We start from the raw sequence: 23755 nt of genomic DNA, 5'->3' as shown, positions 1-23755 counted from the left end.
GATGATGATTATGTCAACAGGATAAAGCTCAGTTCAATACAGGGAAACTTGAAGTCAGGAAATACAGCTTGACGGACAAAACCCAACTAGTGAATGCTAAGTTAGTCTCGGGGGAAATTTAAACTGTAGTTGGACCCGTAACAAAATTAATCAGAATAGAATAGGAGTCCAAAGCTAAGGAATTGATTTTGCTCCGGAACAAAATTAAATGTCCCTACCTATTATTATAGTTGTGAGTGAGGTACTGTAACCTGACCATCATGGCAACGCAATTGTGACATTATTAGTGGCATTACTTGGTTTGTTCATATTTAGCTTAATTCTTGTGCCACCCAGTGAGTTTTGTGTTGCGATGTTCTAAATTATTTATCCTCTTCCTGTTTAGTGGCTATAGTAGGTACTTACCTACGTACAAACTTTTTAATTATGAAATTGGTGATTTTTCATTTTTTATATTGACGTCATAAAAAGGCAGATGAAAGTACGGTGCTAATTAATGGCTTACATGATCCTCAAGTCTTCCTGATTTGTGTTAAAAACACCTTGTTGTTTGTTGATATTTATATTCTTAATCAATGTCGGCACCCCTGCCCCGAGCAGAAGTTAAGGCGGAGCGCAGAAGGGTCCATCCTCAGCCGCAAAGTCGGAACTTACATTAGCGCGGTCGCATCGCGGCGACAGTTTGTCTTGACGCACCTCGGCTGGACTCCGTGTGTTTAGGAGATGGCTGTTTGGTGTCGCCGGATAGTAGTGGTCGACTTATCCAGCTATTTCTGTCTGGGTTAATGGTAGAGTGGGCTACAACTGACATTATTGACTTTTTGTATGATTAGCTAGAGATATGTGGAAAAAGAAAGCTTTCACTCTGTTTAAAATTTTATGACGGATTGTGATAAAGCTCTAAAAAGCTTTAACAAAGTAGGTATACCGCTTGTTAACTGAAAAAAAAAACGTCATTCAGAGGTATTAACTAAGTAGGTATAAACCGTACTAAAATAAAGCATTGACCTATCATTCGATACAAAACAAATCCTACTCATATTCCGACAGCAAAAACTTTTCGAAAATATTTCACCGAAGTTATGGTGTCGTATCAACGGCAAGACCTACGTACTTATTCTAGTGTAGGTATTTACTCGAAATAACTACTAGTGATGTACTCCTATCTTTGTCTCTTTCAGCTTGCTTAGTTAAATGTCGTGAGTGAGTAAGACGAACACAGCTGATATTTTATAACCGTTCTACAGAATATGCTCCCTGAACAGGCCTGTCAAATATTTGCGTCTCTGTTAGCTTAGGACGAGATTAAAAAGTTCCATTGAAAAATTAAGGGATGATTAATGGTGGCGTGGGCGGGTTGTGTTTGTGCATGCGGGTCGCAAGATGCGAGATACGCGCAGGTTTTTAGGACATTAATTAACTTGTCAGGTTTTGCGGGCGTTGGTAGCTCGGGGTTAATCTTCAGGGTTAGATTAGGGTTGGGATGTAGATTTTTTGGTAAATATCGTATCAGTTACTTGTTGCATCTATAATACTGATGGGTGTTAATCTCACGCTAAACTTTGTGTAAAGTCCATGAATTGAACTTTGCATAATTATCTTTAATTATAACTTATTTTTTAATGTACTCTACTATGGTACTTGCGTATTTATGACGTAACGAATTTTTGAAACATTCAAATTCCAAATGGAATTGCACAAAATTCTTCATCATAAAAACTATTACTTATGTGTTTTTTGTTTCACACCAAAAACAGTTGAAATAGGTATTTTGGTCTGCTTTCAACTTCAAGTGTGTCGACAATGAATAAAATCAAGACGTGCAAACAATAATATCGCCTAACTTCTTGCAAGTTAATCTAAAATATATTAAAATCAAAAGTTATTTCGGACCAAATTATTTTTCGTGCACGAATTCAAAGATTAAATTCGAGTGGTTCAAAAATCCGTCCCCAGGTACGGGTAACACCCGCTGTAACGCCGGCCCAGGTGCAGGCGTGATGTATCGCCGCACTCGGACGGACTTAGTTTTTACGGCGTGTTCAACGTGATGAATCTGCGCTATATTTTAAGATCTATGTTTTTATGGCCATAATAAACAAGGAAGCGTTTCCTTGGGCGTCAAGGGCAATCATTTGGGGCAGGTAACCAAAGGGAAACGTGCCGTATTTTCGTGTGCATGCTGGAAAATATAAAAATATCAGTAGAAAGCACACACGTGCCCACAGTAACCGTTTGGGTACCTATTGACAGTGTAACTGTACATTAAGTAACAGTAGTAGAAAGTAGTTAGAAGTTTACATTAAGTAAAAGTAGTTTGGTTTGATTTATAATACGTTTCAATTGGCAAAATATAGGACAAGAATCAAACCGTAAAATGTGTGAAACAAAACAATATAAAGTTTGAAACAATCCCAAGAAACCGCTTGACAATCACATCGCCACCGAATCGTTGCGATTACACAACGATCTTTATCTGCAAATAACAACGGAGCACAAACAATCATAATTAACAAAGGAACAGTTAACCCGTTTATAACGCGTAAACTTGAAAGGCTCGACCAATAAAGCAATTAAAATTTCAAAACTCCACTCGTTTTGCTGTTTGTTAGCGGCTGGTCCAAGTATTTGAAGGGTTGCTTTTTTCTGATATTGTAGTTTTCTTACCTTACTAGGTCAAAAGAAGTTTTCATTTTGATCTTCTTCGTTATCCGTCTGTCTATCAAGACTCTTTTAAGTTTCAGTTATTTTAAATCCTTTGAAGTTGTAAAATAATCAAGATTTTTAATATGCCTGGCTATGTACACTTTTAATATTTGAAAGTAACTAAAACCCTAAAAAATTCTTTGACCTACATTCATAATGTAGATACAAATTAACGTCTTTTGAAGACAGATTAAGGCAAAATTATATTTTTAACTCATATTTACCCCACTCTTTATTTTCATTACAAACTTACATTTTTGCTACATTTGCTATAGGGAATCGTTGGCAGTGGTTCCACCTCTTAGTGGTCAAAGCAGCCCTATGGGAAGCCAAAGTTTATGGGTTCTAAGGCAGTCATTTTGACGTGAAAAAGGTACTGATTTCAGTCCGCTTCTGACTTGAGCTTCAGAGTCAAAGAACGAGTCGAGACAATAACAGTGTGAGGAACTCGGCCCATCAATTTTATTGCGCAAGTTTGGGCGCGTCCGCCCGCCCTCGGAACAACGCGAATTCCTTGTATGGGTGAAACTTAATATATTTACTGCCATTTTTAATAAAATGTAGTTTAATGATTATAAAATGATGATGAATTCTTATCCAGATAGAAAATTAATTGCTCATAACAAAAGATTTTTCGGTGGAGGCGAAAACCGATATTTACGAGTATGTATAACTATTATTATGGAACATCATTTATATCCATGTCCTGCAGTCCTAAATTCAGCCTCAAGGTGGAAAAGCAAGGTCTTTAATCAAAGTATTTTCCTCCCCAAACAGTTGTCAGTTTTGCGTGCTATTCCTCCACTGCCTTGTCGTTTTCTCATAACAGAGATTATTCTCTCGGTCCCAAATCTGAACCCAGATAGGTACCTCCTATCGAAGGCAAGAACGTAGCTAATTACCAAAGTCACACGTAATCGGGCAATGATGCCCGCGGGAGGGCTCAGCCATCGCCAGCCGTTTATTTGCAAGGCGTCGGCAAAAAGAGGCCTTAGGGAATTCCCTAGGGATGCGCCCGATATCGATAGCTAAAGAGGACTCTGAGGTGCGTCATAAAACAAAATGTTGCATGATTGAAATCATAGGAAGGTCTATAGTTGAATATTGTCGGTATAAGCTTAAGATTCCCGTTGGGTTTCAAAGTCAACTCAATTAGTCATATTCATTGTTAAAAAACACATCGTGTGTTTTTTTGCTCTTATTGTAGGTACATAAATTATGTCCTACACATGACCCTTGGTAATGTTTTTCTTTGACAAACTGGCTTACAATATTTTCATGATTTATGTACATTTCCTAAATTAACTTAAATTGTTTATAAGTAAGTACTTAAATGTTATTCTGAGCTTTGTTACGTCTTGTTTGAATAGTGTAATTGGTACTACCGTTCTATTCATGAATAAATAAATATAAATGATAAATCTTAGAGGTCATCTGATTAATAAACACCTGTAGGTACATCTTTTTTATAATCGTTATAGATTTAGGTAAATGATCGATTTTTGCGATTCTCGATAGTGGGATTTTATCGATAACGCGATAGGCGGCCGGCAAGCTAATCTCCGCTGATGGATCGCCGTTCCGATCGTTTTTGCGCAAATGAGAATAAACTGTGTCTGTCGGCTCCTCGGTGTTGGGCTCACTTTAATTTGTTTTTTGTTGCTATGATGGAATCTTAAAAGTAGACCAGAAAAGCCGGAGGTTATACAAAATTGGCGAGCATTTACCTTGCCTATTGGCTGTTGCTTTAGATACTAGAAATCTTTAGGTAGGTTGGTACATGGAGCAGAAAAGAGTGGGTTGGGTACAATTTTCAATAGGATCTTAGATCGCTGTCCAGCACACATAGCATTAATATTTTCCCGGCAATTAAACTCGTGTGGGTTTAAATTATTTCAAAAGAGTTTATTCTTTATAATTTAAATAAATGCTTTTTCATTACTTAGTAATTTGAGTGTTATTTTAAACACTATAAAGCATTATTAAATAAATAATTAAAATAATTAGTGCCGGCAGAATTAATATCAATTTCAACCCCAATTTATTAAGGCTTGTACTGAACACTGAACAATCTTTTTTTTTCCAATAGGTAAATGTAGGTAGGTATTTCTTTTTGAGAATGTTTGTACAAACATTTGTACTAACTCGCAACGTTTAACAATTCTTCTAAAAATGTTACTTTACATGCGACATTCCCGTTGGCCCATCTCATTTGAGCTGCGCTCGGCATCTTGAGCTGTAACAGCGAGCTGGTCTGACCTAAGCACTACCTGCACCCGTTTTAATTTGTAACAAAAATAAAAACGCGCTTCGTGTATTTGCCCCAAGTTTTGCTGCGTGTAATTTAATTCCCTCCCGGGAGTCCCGGGAACGGGACCCGTAGCACGAACCTGTTCCCGGAATGTGTCAGTCTATGGGATAAAAAGTACAACTTTTTAGATATAGTTATCCCCCATTTCTTGCGTAGAAGCAGTAGTAGGCTTCTTCAGTTACTGAAGCCAATGAAGGCTTTGACGTTTAAAAAGCATGCATAAAACCAACCATCACAAATGTTTTTGTTCAGCTTTCAGCGCTTACATTTTGTTGACAGAAAATCTTTGCATTTGTTCATCTTCATCATCATAATTTCTGTCACAGGGACGTCTATTGCCGAACATAGACCTCCAACAATTATTTGCATATTGGCCGGCTGGTAGCGACCTGCGTCCAGCGACTTTGTAAGCACTATTTAATAGTCTATACAAATAAAGAAATTTTGACTTTGACTTCCTGCATAATCTTTGTCTTATTTCTTTGCTAAATTCTTCACCTGTCTCCTGCCTCTCATCACGCGCAATCGCCCCGACCCGATCGGTTGGTGCTGCGGGCGCGAGGCGTTCGTATGCGGCGCGCGTCACACGCTATTTATCTCGCACATTCGCCTCACGTAATGAATCCGCTTTATTTAATCCACTGGCGTGTTACACTTTCTTTTATTATTGTTTGGACGCGATTTTGTTTATTTATGGTAAATACTTTATTTAGTTTTAAGCGTGGAAAAGATTAACTCGTAATTGCTATTGAAGATTGCTGTCATATTTTATTAAGAGAAGATTGAATAGTTTCAGTCAGTGCTTTATATTTTTAGTGCGCTAAGTGCATCATAAAAAGCTAATCAAGATTCGACTTCATTAGTTTTTTTATGTACGAGTAGCTACTAAATTTAAAAAAATAACTTTTTAATGTTCAAGCTGAAATCTAGTTTAGTTATAAATATTATATGACTTCCTATCTAATACATCTTAGTACAAGCACTGATGACATAGCTAAAAATTAGTTAAGTATATTTTAAAATAATTTTAAGTAGGTACCTAATTAAAGTTTACATTGCCATGAATAACAAGTTTCCTAAATGAAAGAAACATACCACATGATAACATACAATTTTCCTACTTACAAATCAAAGTAGGTACCTATTCTCTCTTAGCAATCTGAATAACGTTTTAGTAACAAAATCTAAACCAAATATCAACAGAGAAACTGGGATGTAAAACCGAAATTTATTTGAAAACTATGACGGGCCATTTCGGACTCTACCGATTCCCGATCCGATACCGAATCGACATGTGCACAGAATTTTACTGCTCTAGTTTTATTCGGAACATATTTTTATTTCATGTTATTGGGAATCCAGGTGATTGTGATACTAAACATTTTTTATCGTGGCCCGTTCCGATAAATCATTGAGGAGTTTACAGCGCGCGCGTAAAGGTTTACGAGCTGCGCCAGCGCGCCCGCGACGAGTGCCGATCAAACGTAATCGCAGATTAGTGAGAGCTTGTTTAAATATCGGAATCACGTTTTTGGGAAATAATACCTTTTTATATTGTTTAAAGTTAAAACCTTTTTGTAATATCCATTGGTTTGTTGGGTGGCATTTACAGACTTTAAAACGTCAGTTTAGGGTGCTAGAATTAGGGACTAATTAGGGAAACTAAAAATTTTTTATGGAATATTACATACTTAGTCGTAGACAATCTTTTCACCATTCAGACATGCATATTTTTTACAAATTCTACGTCTCCAAACAAATCTTAAGATCATTTTGATTACAAAATGCAATCAAAACATTATGAAAACAGTCATTGAGCCAACTGCTTTCTCTACGGATCGCCGTATTTATAGCAATATTATATTCAAAGGCTGTATTTGTAAGCGATTCTCCACCGATAAATGCTCTGCCATAAAATTGACATACAGCTTTTCGTACTGCTATAACAACTTATTCAAAATACCGACATTCAAGTTTAGTTTTAATTCCCCTCGGTTAAGGTCGAAGCGGATGGCAGATGTAAGTTGGTTCTTGTGGAAAAGGAAACATTAGTACGTGAATAATCTTCCTATATTATCGCCTCTCGCCATCGTTATTCGGAGCGTATTCCGAGTTGTGATAAACTGAGATGTAGAATCGATAAAGCTCTATATGGTTTTAAGCGATCGTCGGAGACACTAAACATTGAAAGACGATATCATCAATTTTTCTTTTGTCGTGGTAATGTTTTCGATTGCTTTGTTTCGATCGAACGATGTTTTGTTTGGGAAGTTCGTTTCTGAAGTAATTAGAAATACATACATAGTTATATGTTTAAATTTTCAGATTTCGTTTACGTGAAATTCAGAAACAAAACAAAACTTTCATGATAACCCAAAGGGTCTGATTAGGATATTCAAAATACAAGAAAAACAGCACTAATCACTTTCCTTCACTTACAAACTTTGCGTTTGTGAGTTTTTAGAAGCTATAAACTACGTACACTAAAAATATTCATAGGTTTATCGATGACTCTACGTGTCGAAGTATAATAAGCCAATCATCTCGTTGAGATCATGCTAGATAAATCACATACTTACATTATACAAAATAGACTAAAGTGCATCATACATCCTAAAACCTTTACTGACGCTGAAAATACCTAAATCAGTAAAACATCACCCAGTTTTTACCGGCGACGGTTAACGAAGCTTGAGGCGCCTCCACGGTCCACCGTGCACCGTGACGCTAACTAAATATCGATGGTTTTGCTAAAAACTCTAATCCACCGCAGTACGTGGGCGAGTGAAAAATTAGATTGCGCCCGCGGCTGGCCTGCCCCGTAACTCAGTAATGGCAATTTTTTGACTCACCCACGGATTTGCGACACATAAGTGATCACTCTAAAGTTGGAACTACGAAAAAAGCTTTCAAGTGTGAGTTGAAGTTTCCGTTTATTATTGTCGTTGTATCACATGATTGCTAAATGCAAATATAACAAAAACAAATGTAACTTCTGTTACATATTTTTTTTTATTTGATTATTAAAATCAGTTTCAAAATACCTTTACTGCTAGACCTACGCGTTGAAATGGTTCTATGATTTTAAACCTTATCGTTAAACTAATTTCCTTCGTTGTATTTTTAGAAAGATATCGAGTAGGATTCGTATTACATTTCCACATTTTAATTAACTATTCTCCGATTTTTGTTCATCTTCACTTGATTTTTTGTATCAAAAACAGACACGTTGATGATGTTTTTCTCAAAACTTGTCCGTAACCTTAAAAGGAGATCTACAATACTGAGAAATGACAAATAAATTACGCGGAAATAAAGTAATAAATATCTGGGAAAACAAATTACTTTTAAGAAATCAATTTTAAGGCAACCAACAAATATAATATTATTCCTATTATTGTTTCGAAACTCAAAAAGTTTGTGACAAAATAAAATATTATGTACTTTGATGTGAATGCGTAACATCTAACGGAAAAACATACAACATAAGTATAATACTTAGGCTGAGTTGCACCACCTTACCTTAACCGTAGCTATAACCATAACACCGCTTATAGTAAGGTTATATGGAGTTTGACAGACTTTTAACGATAAGATGGTGCAAACCATCCTTAGCTAACCGCATGAATTCAATTACTTTTGAGTTCGATAAAAATCACACTGTTTCTTTTGATTGTATTCGTTTTAATATATATGACTGTTCTATTATATCTAAAGTTTGTCAATGTTTTTATTGTGATAGATTTTCTTCCTTATAGAAAAATATGCTTATACTTGCTTGCTTTTGAAGGATTACCTGATTTGGTTTTAATATTTTTAGTATTACTTTTGAAACAGTTACTGAGTTTTGACATGGGACAGCCGCATCACTGGACGCGGACGGCAGCCATAACCTCATTGCTCCGCGCTGGTTGTAATCTAGTGGCGTTAGCGAGACGGCGTATAAAGTTGAGCTTAACCGTTTGTACTAATCTGTCGATAGGTGCTATCACATGCTACTTTATTAGCATATTTCATTTAATTGTTGTTATTCTTTTACCAACTGAGTTACAGAACGGTCTTCATTTTAACACAGTGGTTCTTAACCCGTAGTCCGCGGTCCACTGGTGGTCCCTGGAGGCATTCTTACGGCCGAATACTGAAACGCCATTTAAATATTTGACGGCTTCTCAAATAGTTAAGCAGCTCCTAAACTTACATTTCGCATACTCAAAACAATATCTGAGCAGTTCTCAATTTTTAAGCACCTCTCAAATTAAGTTGCACTCAAACGCCACTTAAATGAATTTTCGCATACTGAAACGCCATTCAACGCTAAGCATTACTCAAACAACTGTCAAATCGTCTTAAGCAGCTGTTAAATTTGAGAGTGCTTGCGCGGTATCTTAAATCCTATTCTTATACCTAAATCGACCTAAATAGTGGTAAATAATGTGTGTCATCGTTATCATTTCTTTCGAGCCTCGAGGAAATACCTAGATCTAATCGCAGGAACGCAATAAGGCTGAACGCTATTGAAAAATATTATTATAATGACATGCAATTCCGAGCGAGGTTCCGCGTCTCTAAAGAAACGGTGTTGTTTCTGGATTCATAATTTGGAAGCTCTTTGAAACCCCTCACCAAATGCCATACAACCAGTGGACCAAATACTTATTATAACCCTACTGTTCTACGCAACGGGAAGTTATGAACGTGTACTAGGTGATATCTTCCACATCTAACAGCCAACTGTGCATCGTATAGTGCACGAAGTAACAACCAAAATAGCTGCTATGAAATCGCTTTACATAAACATGCCTATTTCTGAGGATTAAGGGGACATCGCATAGCAGCATTTCCAAGAGTTGTTGATTTGTCAATTTGATGCTCTGTCAGTCAACGATGATAAATGTCAATTGTGGTTACGTTTCGGTCCACGATCGCCACATAATAGATTTCAACAATAAAAAGTATCATATTTAAAATTATTTTTTTAATCAAATAAAAATGCAAGCATTATTATTTTTATATGATAAAACGAGATTTGTATATAATAGAAACTAAAAATAAACTGTTCTATGTTAAGTTGATTGAGTATATTTCCTTAAAAGACAATACATAACCAAACGATGCTGCGTGTAATGGATAAAAGACGTAAAGTTATCATTTGTGTAAATGAAAACATACTTTTTTTGGTTAATGTTGCCATTATGTAAACATTTGAGAGCTGCTTAGCTGATCACGGCTTCAAATCCGTTGAGTAGCGTTTGAGAATACCATTTAAAATTGAAGGATACTTAAATTTAGGAGCCCGTCAGCTGAGTGACAGATTTGAGTAGTGTTTCAGTATTCGGCCGTTAGTGGTCCAAGAAGACATCGTAATAAACAAGGTGACGTGACGTGATGAGTCGAGTCAACACAACGCACAGTGGGCGAGAAATAGACCTCCCCTTTCATAGGATTTAAAAAAAAAAGTGGTCCCTGACAAGACAGAAATTTGGTAAAATGGTCCCTCGTGACATAAGGGTTAAGAACCACTGTTTTAACATCACGTTCATATTATTTCTCGTTTCAATAGGGTATTCACTGAGGCCCCGAAAAAATAAACGTCGTAGCGATAAATAAAATTCGTATGTACGCATGTCACACGTCGTATTTCGTCAACCTTGTCTAGCAGTCATTTATTGGCCCAATTTTCTTGGAAATAGACAACAGACAATCGTGAATAAGTTTAGGCTGGTAGGTACGTGACAAAGTGTACTCAGTGCTATGATCTCTTATACAGTGTGAGTCACGTTAAAGTGTACATATCAAAATAGATGAAACTAGACCTATTTTTATCGACAAAAAAGAGGTCAAAAAATTTTTGTGATTTTTTTTAAATTTTTTATAGAATTTTTTTTCTTCCAATTACTTATTGTAAAGAAAACATAATAACTTTTAAACTAAGTGGTATATCTTGATACAATAAAAACAGTAACAATGCTAAATAACAGGCAATACTAAAAAAATACATAAAATACACAAAAAAGGCCAACAAATAATAAAAAATTATACTTTTTGAAAAAAATCCGCTTAAAAATTCGTGTTTTTTTGGTTATTTGATAAATTTCTCCAAAAAATGCCCCTATAACAGGTAGTTTTTATTACTTTGTATTATTCTCTATCATATTACCTTCGTAAAACGAAAAATCGCATGTCTCTATCCCTATCACAACGTTTGCAATGATCGTTTGAACTAAGCCTCTCCGGGCGCGCCATTCAACGCTTCGTTAACAACAAAACTGAAAATGGCTCTAGATTTGTAATTTTGATAAAGACAAGTTAGATTTCAAATAAAAACAAAAGATATCGAGGAAAATTAAACATTTTAGTTAAAATTAAAATTGTCTCTACCTGTAGCGGAGAATAATGTTGTGGCAGGCCTTTGTTCAAACGATCATAGCAAATGTTGTCATAGGGATAGAGACATGAGATTTTTGGTTTTACAAAGATAATACGATAGAAAATAATACAAAGTAATAAAAACCACCGGTTATAGGGGCATTTTTTGGAGAAATTTATAAAATAACCAAAAAAACACGAATTTTTAAGCAGATTTTTTTCAAAAAGTATCATTTTTTATTGTTTGTTGGCATTTTTTGTGTATTCTATGTATTTTTTTAGTATTGCCTGTTATTTAGCATTATTACTGTTTTTATTTTATCAGGATATACCGCTTAGTTTAAAAGTTATTACGTTTTCTTTACAATAAGTAATTTGAAGAAAAAAAATTCTATTAAAAATAAAAAAAAAATCTCAAAAATTTTTTGACCTCTTTTTTGTCGATAAAAATAGGTCTAGTTTCATCTATTTTCATATGTACACTTTAACGTGACTCACACTGTATTTTAGCCTGTACCTCTAGCATGAACAACTTTCGTCTTCGAATCGTTTGCGTACTCGATAAAATTCGATACTCAATCTTCGAATTAAACGATAACGTGACAATTTTCATTCTCAAAATAAGTTTTGTGCAACCACATCTCATACTAAGTTCACTTTACGACACGTTCACAAGGGCGCTGTTGTAGTTTTCTTACTAAATCTTTTGATGGCGTTTCGAGTACGCAAACGATTTGAACTCGAAAGTTTTTCGTGCTAGCCGTACTGACACCCGATATCACAGTTGTTACCTACTCTCTGTTATCAGTAATTCAAATATCATTTAGAATAAAAGGTTATCTTGGTCAAGGAGACTGGGTCAATACACTTATCAGTTATATGGTTTAGGGTCAAATCGAAACATAGTAATTTATATTATGATATTTTGTTCACGTACCGGAAAACGCAGCGTGGGACGTCCACCCACAAGGTGGACCGACGACCTGATAAAGGTAGCGGGAAGGCGCTGGATGCAGGCCGCTACCAACCGTGCGATGTGGAAGTCATTGGGGGAGGCCTATGTTCAGCAGTGGACGTCCTGTGGCTGAAATGATGATGATGATGATGATTTTGTTAAAAATATTATTTAACTAGCTTTTTCCCGCGGCTTCACCCGCGTGAAATTTATTTTGTCACAGATCGTCATAAATTATAGCCTATATGTTGTTCTGGGTTATAAGCAATAATACTGTAAAGTTTCATCAAAATTAATCCAGTAGTTTTTGCGTGAAAGAGTAACAAACATCCAGACATCCAAACTTTCGCATTTATAATATTAGTAGTATACTCGTAAATAGTTTTTCCATGATTTCTGCATTTTTATCAGTACCAAGAGCTACCAGTATAAATCCTTAGTGCTTCAGCTGTGTGTACAAAGTGCTCCCGATCGCGATACTCGCGAAAGGTAACGCGGTTCAATTTCCGCCGGAGCCGGGGGGCGCCACTGCCCGTGTTTATGACACAGTCTCGGGATCGCTATAAACTTTATATTTTTGCTTGATCTTTTTGCCGTAATGTTAAACTACTTTAACACAAATCTGTCTTAGGGTTAAAATGATAATCCAAAAAGGTTTTTGTATGAAGCTTTATTCTTCAGCAATATTATTATAGGATCTCATTGTGGTTCTATTTTTATTAAAATTAAAATAACGATCGCGATCGAGACCAGACACCCTATTTTTTTCATTATTATTTTCAACAATTTGGTTTTAAGGATGATTGTTTATCTTAGCTAGAGCATAATTTTATTATTGCACATAATGAGATACAGTTAACCACCGGAAAAACACTGACAATGAAACTCTACAGGACTTTTGTAGGTATTAATGCTCCTTATCATCAATTTCCAAGACGATTAGATAATTTTAATAACTTAGCCAACTCACCTTTTAAACGTTTTTATCCTAACTCTACGTTAATCATTCAGCATCATCAAAAGCCTACCTGGACTTGGCGAATCCTTTCCCTCTCGCTTTATCCGGGCCATCTCCTGTTTTAAACATTCAGGTTACCCGGTTAATCACGGCGGATTAAATCAGCCCGGGTCAAGCGCGAGCCGGTCGCCATTTTTACTGCCGCACGCCCACATTGACTTTCATGAGGCCCCAATGTTGGGCCACACAAACGGGAATGTGTTCAGTAGTTTGTCTACCGTCTCTTAGTTCTGAACTAAATTTTACATTTTGATCCGACCTTGCAGAAGCGCAAAGCGCTGCAAATACAGGCTACAGAAAACTTTTTTAATTATTATTACCATTTTTATCATAGTACCTGCCTCTACCTACACCAAAATTTTTTTAAAAAAAATGCCATATAAAAAGAATGCGCAGTAGTGTAGAGCATAATTAGCTACTAATAATTTCGTTTTCCAAACGCGTCATGTTTAGTCATGCTAATAAATAAATAATAAAAATGTAGATATTATATAAATTTTTGAGTAGGAAATGACGAATTTTTCATGGAACTATAATCTGCAGGGACACCTGACTGTACCTACTGTGAAATATCAAACCTTCAGATTTTGCCGGAGATTAACTATTCGATTCACTACCAATCAATCAACATGGAAAGCATTGAGGGAGGCCTATGTTCAGCAGTGGACGTTTTGTAGCTGGAATGATGATGATGATGAACTATTCGGCCAGACCTGCCATTGTTCAATAAACATGATTACTGGTTTAATTAGATCGCTGTTTTAGTGGCCCGACACAATCATTACACTAGACTGATTACTACATTCTGTCTTCGTAGCCTTACGGCGGGTGTGCGAGTATTTGCCGCGGCTCCGGTGGCGCCGGTTATGGACTGTTTTGTTGCCTCTTTTAAATGCTAATCTCTTCATCTCTCTGTGCCTGTCCTTCGCTGCCCTAGCTCTCTAGTGTTCTTTATTTTTTATCGATTCAGCCGTCAAAAACAAAGACTCGTCGCTCTTTTTGGGTTGCTGGTTTTTACAACTTTGAACCAATAGTATCTATCATTGGTATCTTTTATTGCATTGGTATTTAATTTTATGATTTTTAAGAAAAATCATTGATTGATGAATGATGATATCAAACCAGTTCATATAGAGATACGAAATGACTGACCCTAACTAAAGTCGATTTCAAAACATAGAGATATCAATTTGTGTAGGCACCATGATCCACCATTATCTTAATGAAACATTAAATCATTATGAATTTGAACGTTTACGTAGCCATAATAGGTTCAATTACCAAGTACATTGTCAATAGTGGTATATTATGACAAAGTTACGCCCAATGACATGCAGCATAAATGAAGGTCGCAGTGATTTTGCGTTATTATTTTTAATTTTCATATGTAAAGGAAATAAAAAAGGATTGTTACCATAAGTGGGACAATTAATTATGGCATGGAAGAATGGTTGTGGCTGATTCTGATGACCCCAAGCTGACATTGAACAAAATTCTACGTGCTCCGCGACCAGACTTTAGATGTGATCAAATGTTGATATCCACAAGAAATAACAAACTAAGTGTCAATACTATTAGTAGACAGGTAATTCGACACATACTATTTGTGATTACTTTTAAATAATGAAACGAGTATATTAAGCCAATAAATCAATTTATTTCCTCGGTATAAAGTCAACGTACAGATCGTCTTCAGGCATGAGGAACAGCGCCTTCCTCTCGAGCTGGATCCGCTCCGGCCTCTTCGCGTTGGGCTTGGGTCTGACGGAGTACTTGAGGAACAGGGACGATAGGGCGTGCCACAAAACGCGTTGTGCGAAGCGCATTCCTGGAAGACAAAGTTTAACCTTTAACTACTGACGTGGGGGCCTCTCAGGCCTTGCAAAAGTCAAATTGTTGAGTTTCTCCTTTCCCACGTGCACGACACACCCGAATCTTTTAGTACCTTCGAGTTTCATTGCGTCGAGGTTGTCAACAACGGTGCACGTGATTGCACGCGCAATTTCAGTAGGTAAATTACTTTTAAAGTTTCTTGTGGGCCTCTCAGGCCCCCACCTCAGTATTGGCGTAACTTTTTTTGTCTATAGTTTTCATTTAGTTGTCGTCTTTTCTTGAAATAATTTTAAAAAATCTATAATATGGAGCCCACAGTACGTCGTCCGAGAGAAAGCGGTATCTCGGAAGTAAAAATAACCAGCATTTAACGAAAAATAGAAGAACAGAAGGTTTTGGCATGTATGCTAGGAAATGATAAGCCTGTACCTGTCTATCAAGATTTAAACGATGAAACGAAGTGCCATACATGTATTTTGAAGATTCAAATGAAATCTACATTTTAAAAACATGTATGGCTTCCTTCACTGAGCAAAGCAAGTTTATCCAGACTGTGTTTAATTCGCACTATTTGATGTGTGTAATTTTTTTCCCCCTATTTCATATTAGGATCACTGATTTATCATTAGCTAAAAAGACTATTGAAAATTAAGATTCTAAGTTGATTTGTTGAAGTTATGAATATTTTTCATGATAACTTTTTGAATCATGATTTTATGAGATTTTTGCCAAAAATGCTACATGTTTTCTAAATATTGAAATAATACGTACTTATTAACAAATAATTTACATAAAAATCGTTTTATTGTATTTAAATATAACCACTATTAATAATTATTAAACATAAAACCCTAAAAAGATTATATATTTTTAAATATAAGCACTCATATGTACGGGCCTCACAGGCCCCCACGTCAGTGTTTACGTGAAATTAAATCCACCTCAGTAGCTAAAGGTTAATAAATAGATTATTTCAACTAGTCACAGCACAGCATCTAGAACGCCTTCGTGGACAAATTGTTAAAAATCTCTCGATTTACTGGATAAGTCACAAACATTATCGCAGTAGAAGTCGATTAAAAAAGGAGGCATCTATTTGATAAGAATGAAGACGTACCCGAATTTTGATTTACATGTTGGCCATTCAAGCAAAGATAAAGTACTGTTTACGGCTTTCTTAGACTAGGCGCAGACCACCGATTTTTATTTGGCCGATAGTTGGGCCCGATTTTAATTTCTATGAAGAATCGGCCAAATCAAATCGGTGTAATGAGCGCACTTCCATTTATGCCCATACTGATGAACTCCCCGACTAAACTATCTGCCGACGAAAAATCGATGGTCTGCGCCTAGGCTTAAAAGCATTCATCGCCACTGCACGCCGGCTGATCGCGTTGGTTTGGCTGAACCTTTAAAGTCTTTCCTTGCTGAAAGTCTCTTCACTTACCGATACAATTCCTGGGCCCCTCTCCAAACGGCATGTAGGTGAACGGCTTGATCTCGTGTTCCCTCTCGGGCAGGAACCGGTCGGGGTCGAACTTCATGGGGTCGGGGAAGTAGTCGGGGTCGTAGTGCATGCCCACGGCGTTGACGTAGATGGTGGTGCCGGCGGGGATGGTCAGCTTCTCGTCGATCTCGTAGTCCCGGGCGGCGATCCGATCCAGGTAGCCCATTGCTGGGTACTTTCTGAGAGTTTCTGGAAAAAAATAGGATGTTTCTTTTTAAAGTAGAACATAAAATCCAATCACGTAACTGACAGTTTTATTTTTCAATTAACGGTTTAATAATTTTAACGCAATAATAAACAAAAACCTTGTATGTATAAGCTAATATTATTTTCTTCAGTTAGATTACCGTGATTATAGTGGTCCACTACAAATACACAGTAGGAGTCTTAAGCCCCTTTTCACCATCAATCCCTAATTTTTAAGTGACCCCTATGAAAACTAAATTCCTGTTATTTGTTACCATAGTATCCTGTACCTTTAATAATACAGTTCATGTAGGTGAGCTCAGACAGAATAGTTCCATCCATATTTTCGTCGCCACCGTTCTTTTCCTTTGCTTCCAATAGCTCGTTGTATAGTTTATCCTGAAAAAATAACGTTTAATGAAACTCTTCAAAATTAAAACCGATGATGCAAATCGAAATATAAGGAAAACGGATTTTCAAAGGCTCATGTGTTGAGACTTGCAAAATAAACTGAAGCGTCTTTCATAAATATACCTCAAACGGTTATTTAAAAAATATCAGAAGGTGGCAGATAATATTATATTTTAATTGATAATGACGTGTTATCTTGATAATTTATGATACAGTTAACACTGTGTGATACAAGCGGCTGCCAAACGGCCAATCTGTAAATCATTGGGGGGGTTGTTCGGTAGTGGACGTCCTGTGATAATGATGATGACTCTGATATTAATAAAACCAATCCAAATACCTGTATCTCAGGCTGGAAAGCCAGCTCGTAGGTCAGGAAGCTGAGGGACACAGCTGAAGTGTCGAATCCGCCCTGGATGAATATCATCGCTTGCGCTATGACGACATCTTCGTCCAATACTGCGAAATTGTTTACTTTAAGCCATTGCCTATCATTATAAATATTAGCTTACTAGCAACTTTTTGTGTAAAAAGATCACGCAACCTGTTGTTTAGTGGCTTCCCTACGCGCGCGCGGGCTAGATATCTCTAATGTAAGAGAGCTAAAAAAAAGTATTTGTAAGTTTTTTTTATTCACAACGAGGAAGCTCTTAGCCTGCATTTTACCTGATGGAAACCTACTTTAGGTTTCAATCTGTTGTCTTATTACACACAGTGCAAGCTTTGCATAGTTCGAGACTAGGTGGTACAGTCCATGGACATTAATTTATACATTATATCTATTTATTTTCAACTTGATATCCATACCGGTCTATGTTCTACGTTGTAGGCAACACGACCTTCTTCTATACAGTGTGAGTCACGTTAAAGTGTACATAATATGAAAATAGATGAAACTAGACCTATTTTTATCGACAAAAAAGAGGTCAAAAAATTTTTGAGATTTTTTTTTAATTTTTCATAGAATTTTTTTTCTTGCAATTACTTATTTATAAAGAAAACGTAATAACTTTTAAACTAAGCGGTATATCCTGATATAATAAAAACAGTAATAATGCTAAATAACAGGCAATACTAAAAAATACATAAAATACACAAAAAAGGTAAAAAAATAATAAAAAATTATACTTTTTGAAAAAAATCTGCTTTAAAATTCGTGTTTTTTTGGTTATTTGATAAATTTCTCCAAAAAATGCCCCTATAACCGGTGGTTTTTATTACTTTTTATTATTCTTTGTCGTATTACCTTCGTAAAACCAAAAATCGCATGTCTCTATCCCTATCACAACGTTTGCAATGATCGTTTGAACTAAGCCATTCAACGCTTTGTTAACAACAAAACTGAAAATGGCTCTAGATTTGTAATTTTGATAAAGACAAGTTAGATTTCAAATAAAAACAAAAGATTTCGAAGTAAAATAAGCATTTTAGTTAAAATTAAAATTGTCTCTACCTGTAGCGGAGAATAATGTTGTGGCAGGCCTTTGTTCAAACGATCATAGCAAATGTTGTGATAGGGATAGAGACATGCGATTTTTGGTTTTACAAAGATTATAAGGTTGAGAACAATAAAAAATAATAAAAACCACCGGTTATAGGGGCATTTTTTGGAGAAATTTATCAAATAACCAAAAAAACACGAATTTTAAAGCAGATTTTTTTCAAAACGTATCATTTTCGTTGGCCTTTTTTGTATATTTTATGTATTTTTTTTGTATTGCCTGTTATTTAGCATTATTACTGTTTTTAGTTTATCAGGATCTACCGGTTAGTTTAAAAGTTATTACGTTTTCTTTACAATAAGTAATTGGAAAAAAAAATCTATAAAAAATTTAAAAAAAAATCTCAACAATTTTTTGACCTCTTTTTTGTCGATAAAAACTGGTCTAGTTTCATCTTTTTTCATATGTACACTTTAACGTGACTCACACTATATGTATACCAGAGGCAAGTGGAAGATTTGACCTACACTCCTCATGCAGATCCTTGAGTCTAACAAATGCAATTGATAGACTGCACGTACCTTCCCCGTTGAGATCGGCCTCGTGCTTCATCCGCAGCAGCGCGTCGAGGAGGTCGTTGTGTTCGCGCTTGCCCTCGTAGCCGCCGCGCTGCGCCAGCATCGAGCGGAACACCCTTCGGAAGTAGTCCGTCGTGTGCTTCGGGAAAAACTGGAACCTAAAACGTTCATAATTATCATCATTTCAGCCAAAAGACGTTCACAGCTGAATATGTATAGGCCTCCCCCAATATTATTAATAATAAATGGAATTTACTCACCACAAACATGTAGATACAGATTATGCTTACAATTAGGTAAAAAGTATGTGTTTTCTCAAAATTTTATACAGGATGGAATTTTGAAATGCCATCTAGAGGGAAAGTACTTACTTACCTACTCATAATACTGTAGATAGAAAATTTTACTCAAAGAAAACATTCCATTATTTTTGAAAAGACATAGAACTGCATTCAAAAGTTTCAAAAAAATCCACACCCGGGATTCGAACCAACTAAAATCTGTTAAAAATTACAGCCTGTATTTTTATTGAATCGATCGTTAGGGTTAAGTATAAGGATGAAATCTCTCTAACAAACTTAATAAATTAAATTAAGGGAAAACCATGAAATCTCAAATTATTTTAATTGTTTATAGAAAATTGTATGCAATGGTGGTGAATTTCCGTAAAAAATTAGAAAATCGTAGTGACACGTTACATATACCTACCTACCGTAGCGCTTTGGCAACGTGTGACTGCGGTTTTCCAAACATAAAATTACTATGCAACATTAGCAACTTTGTTCAGTTCAGTATTCTGAAAATCTTGTTTTATACTTTTTCAGCGTCGTTTTTTGTCGTAGTTGGGTTTTAGTTTTTACCTACATGTACGTTATCTCCGGAATAAATGAATAATGTTTACATAATCCCAGTTATAAACCTTATCCATATCTTTAAAGATAAGACAATTATTGCATGCATTTAACCTACTCGTATGATGATAATGATTCCTATCGGGTTGCACCGGCGATTATGCAAGTCATTGATTTTAGGTATAATATTTATGATACCTTTATCATTTAATTTTCTTTGTTATTATAAATACCTGAAAATATTCACGAGTTCGGGGAAGAAGAAAATGCTGCACCAGCTCAACCCTCTGATGAAGTCGTACTGCATGAAATCTTTGGTGATGGTCCTAATAGAACTCTCGCCAGTGAGCGTGGCGTTGCTGTCTACTCCGAAGGCTGCGATGCCTATAATGTCCGTTGTAAAGTCTGCGAACATAGTCTGTGAAATTTTTATTTGGGAACCGTTAATCAAAACCATCGTTTACATTTTAAAGAAAATAATTATACATGATTCCAAAATTGCAAGGCAATTTTAATCTTATTTCGGGTAAGAAAAAACATATTTACTCTGATTTCAATGTCTTTCTTTGCCACCATATCGTTGTGAATTCTCTGCGCCAGTTCCTTGGACTTGGCCAGCTTCAGGCCGTTCATGCTCTTCAGCTTCGAGGACGTGAACACGGGCGTCAGACGGCGCCGGATCATGCTCCACGCCGGGTCCTGTTGGAGGAATGTACTTATCATCCACCTCACCACCCAACTGATGGTCATCTAGTGAAGCTACTAAATGACTGATGATCAACTACGGCACAGTTCATTAGAAATTTCCTACTTCACAACTCCTTTGTGAAGGTACATCTACTACCACAAGTGTTTTCTACAGAGTACCGCAATAAACCCCACTGCGTTGCTCCTTTCAACACGATTTTTTTTCTGGTGATCCCTTACCATTCAGATGAATTACTTGTATTAAAATAGTTAACCAAAGTTATGAATGGGTGTTTTGTTTTGTCATATTAACTACTGTAATCTCTTTCATTCAATCAGTCTTTACACGAGATATTATTTAGACCAATAACAAACATTCTATTGTTTAATTTCATCAAAGGCAGGTGAACCTAATAACAAGCAAAAGGACTTACATTTGTAGTGAAAAGATTGAGACCTCCAATGGGATCCCCTTTTGAGATCCCCGTTCCCAGGAATCTGTTCCTGAAGTTGTCCGAGTCTTTGACAAGGACTCTGCGTGCGATTTCAGGGGTATTGATGATCAGAGCTGGTCTCCAGAACAGCCACATGCCCACGTAGGGCCCCTTGTACCGCTCGTACATTCTTCGCATCCATGACCCCTGCGAAAATACGTCACGTGACCATGATTTTAACCTTATCTGATAAAGGTTTCCAAGGTTATCACTGATTTATTTATAGAGTCGCTTCAACATCATTAAATAACATGTTGTGTCATATTTTCATTTCAAAATAATATTTACTAATAAAACTTCTTTTAGGGTTTAGAGTCGATTTTTATATGAAATCTTTTTGGACTCGTATTTTTACTTTAGTCAATTCTGAAATGGATTAGTGGTTTATACTGCCTCTTTTCCTTTTAAGCGGACTTCTAACTAGTAGCTTAATTATAACTCATAACATGATACCTATATCTAATTATTATTATGTTTTTGCCCACATTCTGGTACATAAGCTATTTTTATATTAATAAATTGTTACTTACTGGATTTTCTTGTGTTAAAAAGTCGAGGCTGCCGTATATGGGATGGATGGGGAGATGTGGTACGCCGCGGTCAGCCCAGAAGCGTTTGACCTTGGCCCAGCGCGTGTAGGCCCAGGCCAGCGCGAGGGCAAGGACGATGAATATGTACAGCCACATGGCTATATAAGGGCAAAAATTGCACTAAATACTGTCACTAACATGGCTACACATTATTTCGATCCATCATGTCCCAAATTGACTCATTATTTTGTACACCCTATATTCTAGACTCCAGGCTGTTAGCAACTAAATAAAGAATCATCAAGATAATAATTAATGATAATATTACATAATATTCCTTTGATATTTTTTAAATATATTACAAACTTCAAAAAACCTAACCACAGTTAAACCTAACTTAAATAATTTATCTTATTTATTAAAAAAGAATTAAGTTATGGGATTAAACTCAATTATACTTTTTAAGTAGGGTAAGTCCAGGATAGATGCCCCACTTTTTGAAACAGCTCTGTAACTCAGTCAGTAAGTTTCTATCAACAATTTGACCTTAGTATCTGTAAACTTTGGTCTTTCGTCTATGATATTACTATAATTATTTTAGTTTAAGTTATACCGATTCTGAGTAAATACCATTTTAATTGACCTCTAAAAAGTGGGATAGACGCCTAATGTGGGGGATAGAAGACTCACTGTATGATTGCTTCAAAGGATAGATGCCTGATGCAGGGATAGATGACTCGTTAATACAGTTTTTGAATTCTAAGGATCAAATGCATTTTGAAATCAAACAAGCCAAGTATTATTATTTAAGATTGTTTATTATGAATGAATTAAAAATGAAATTTAGTATTTAAAAAAATAGTACATAGTACATCCACCCGAAAAACATAACCCTCCTTCTAGCGCAGTCGGGTAAAAAGGTAATTTGATCAGAAGGGCACTCTATTATTACTTTCGTAAGGTTAGCCGTACTACATTCTTTTTTTCTTCTTAACTACTTGCTACTTGTGACAAAAAGAGCAGGTTAGGATAGATGCCCCTAGGCGCATGGGACTTGGCCCTAAGGGCATCTATACCCAAAAAAAATTAGGCAACTATCCTTTTAGCATAGGATAGGTGCCTTTTTTAATAAAAAATATAATAACACTAAAAATATAATTAAACATGGCTATCCCGTCTAATTTATAAGATAGTCTATCAAATTATATAAAAATCTGCTTCATTTTACAGCTGACAAAAAAATTATGCATTAAAAGATACTTACCAATTTTATTCCGACGCTCGCTAATGTTTGGCCGCGGAAGATTTTTGCTCTCACTGGCTAAATGAACGCACTCTTTGATGGTTTGCGAGGCGAAAAGTGGTACGGGGAGGTCCCTTTCTATTATACGTACTATAACTTTAGGCTAAGTTGCTTGTAATATAGTGTACTTAAAATCGCGGCACCTATCCCACTGGGGCATGTATCCTGGAATTACCCTATAAAAATACATTTCTCTCTTACCTTTTCACTCTTTCACTTCACAATTTTTTAATTATTTTCGGGAAAGATCTCTTCAACTAGATTTCTCCAACTGTCTTCGCGCATACACAAAATAACGACTATGTTTCTACTAAATAAGCTATTGCGCCCCTACGGCCAGAGACGAACTGAACCACAACATGTTGACTTGATCCCCACCGGTGATTAATGGTTCTTTTGCATTATATTTGTATTTATATTGTACATGTACCTAATCATTGTTATACTCGATGACTTGTCATTACTTTTGCGTTGTTATCGTGTTACTGTCGTGTGATTTGATGTGTTTATTTTTCTTGATTATTTGTTGTTGATAAAATATGCAAATGATTGATGAAATTCTTCAAGATAAAATAGA

The 23755-nt window shown here is 36.0% G+C and overlaps 1 protein-coding gene across 3 annotated transcripts; it reads right to left on the bottom strand.

Moving 5' to 3' along the window:
* Positions 1–14993: 14993 nt before the first annotated feature.
* Positions 14994–23677, bottom strand: LOC114361094 (probable cytochrome P450 6g2). 3 transcript variants are annotated; one of them, XM_028316019.1, is made up of 10 exons: positions 23380–23677; positions 21876–22033; positions 21286–21492; positions 20711–20863; positions 20398–20582; positions 19317–19471; positions 17634–17752; positions 17173–17281; positions 16637–16885; positions 14994–15184 (listed from the first exon to the last, which is right to left on the bottom strand). In XM_028316019.1, the coding sequence occupies exons 2-10, from the start codon at positions 22029–22031 to the stop codon at positions 15012–15014; spliced, it is 1506 nt and encodes a 501-aa protein (XP_028171820.1). In that variant the 5' UTR covers positions 22032–22033; positions 23380–23677; the 3' UTR covers positions 14994–15011. The 3 variants fall into 3 exon arrangements, with proteins under 3 accessions (XP_028171820.1, XP_028171821.1, XP_028171822.1); XM_028316020.1 differs by having other exon boundaries at positions 21876–22160; positions 23380–23575; XM_028316021.1 differs by lacking the exon at positions 21876–22033 and having other exon boundaries at positions 23380–23574.
* Positions 23678–23755: the final 78 nt, after the last annotated feature.

Source organism: Ostrinia furnacalis, unplaced genomic scaffold (assembly GCF_004193835.3).
Source record: "Ostrinia furnacalis isolate ACB-3 unplaced genomic scaffold, ASM419383v2 OfSCF5405, whole genome shotgun sequence".
NCBI lineage: Eukaryota > Metazoa > Arthropoda > Insecta > Lepidoptera > Crambidae > Ostrinia > Ostrinia furnacalis.
This window is presented reverse-complemented; position numbering and strand designations above follow the sequence as displayed.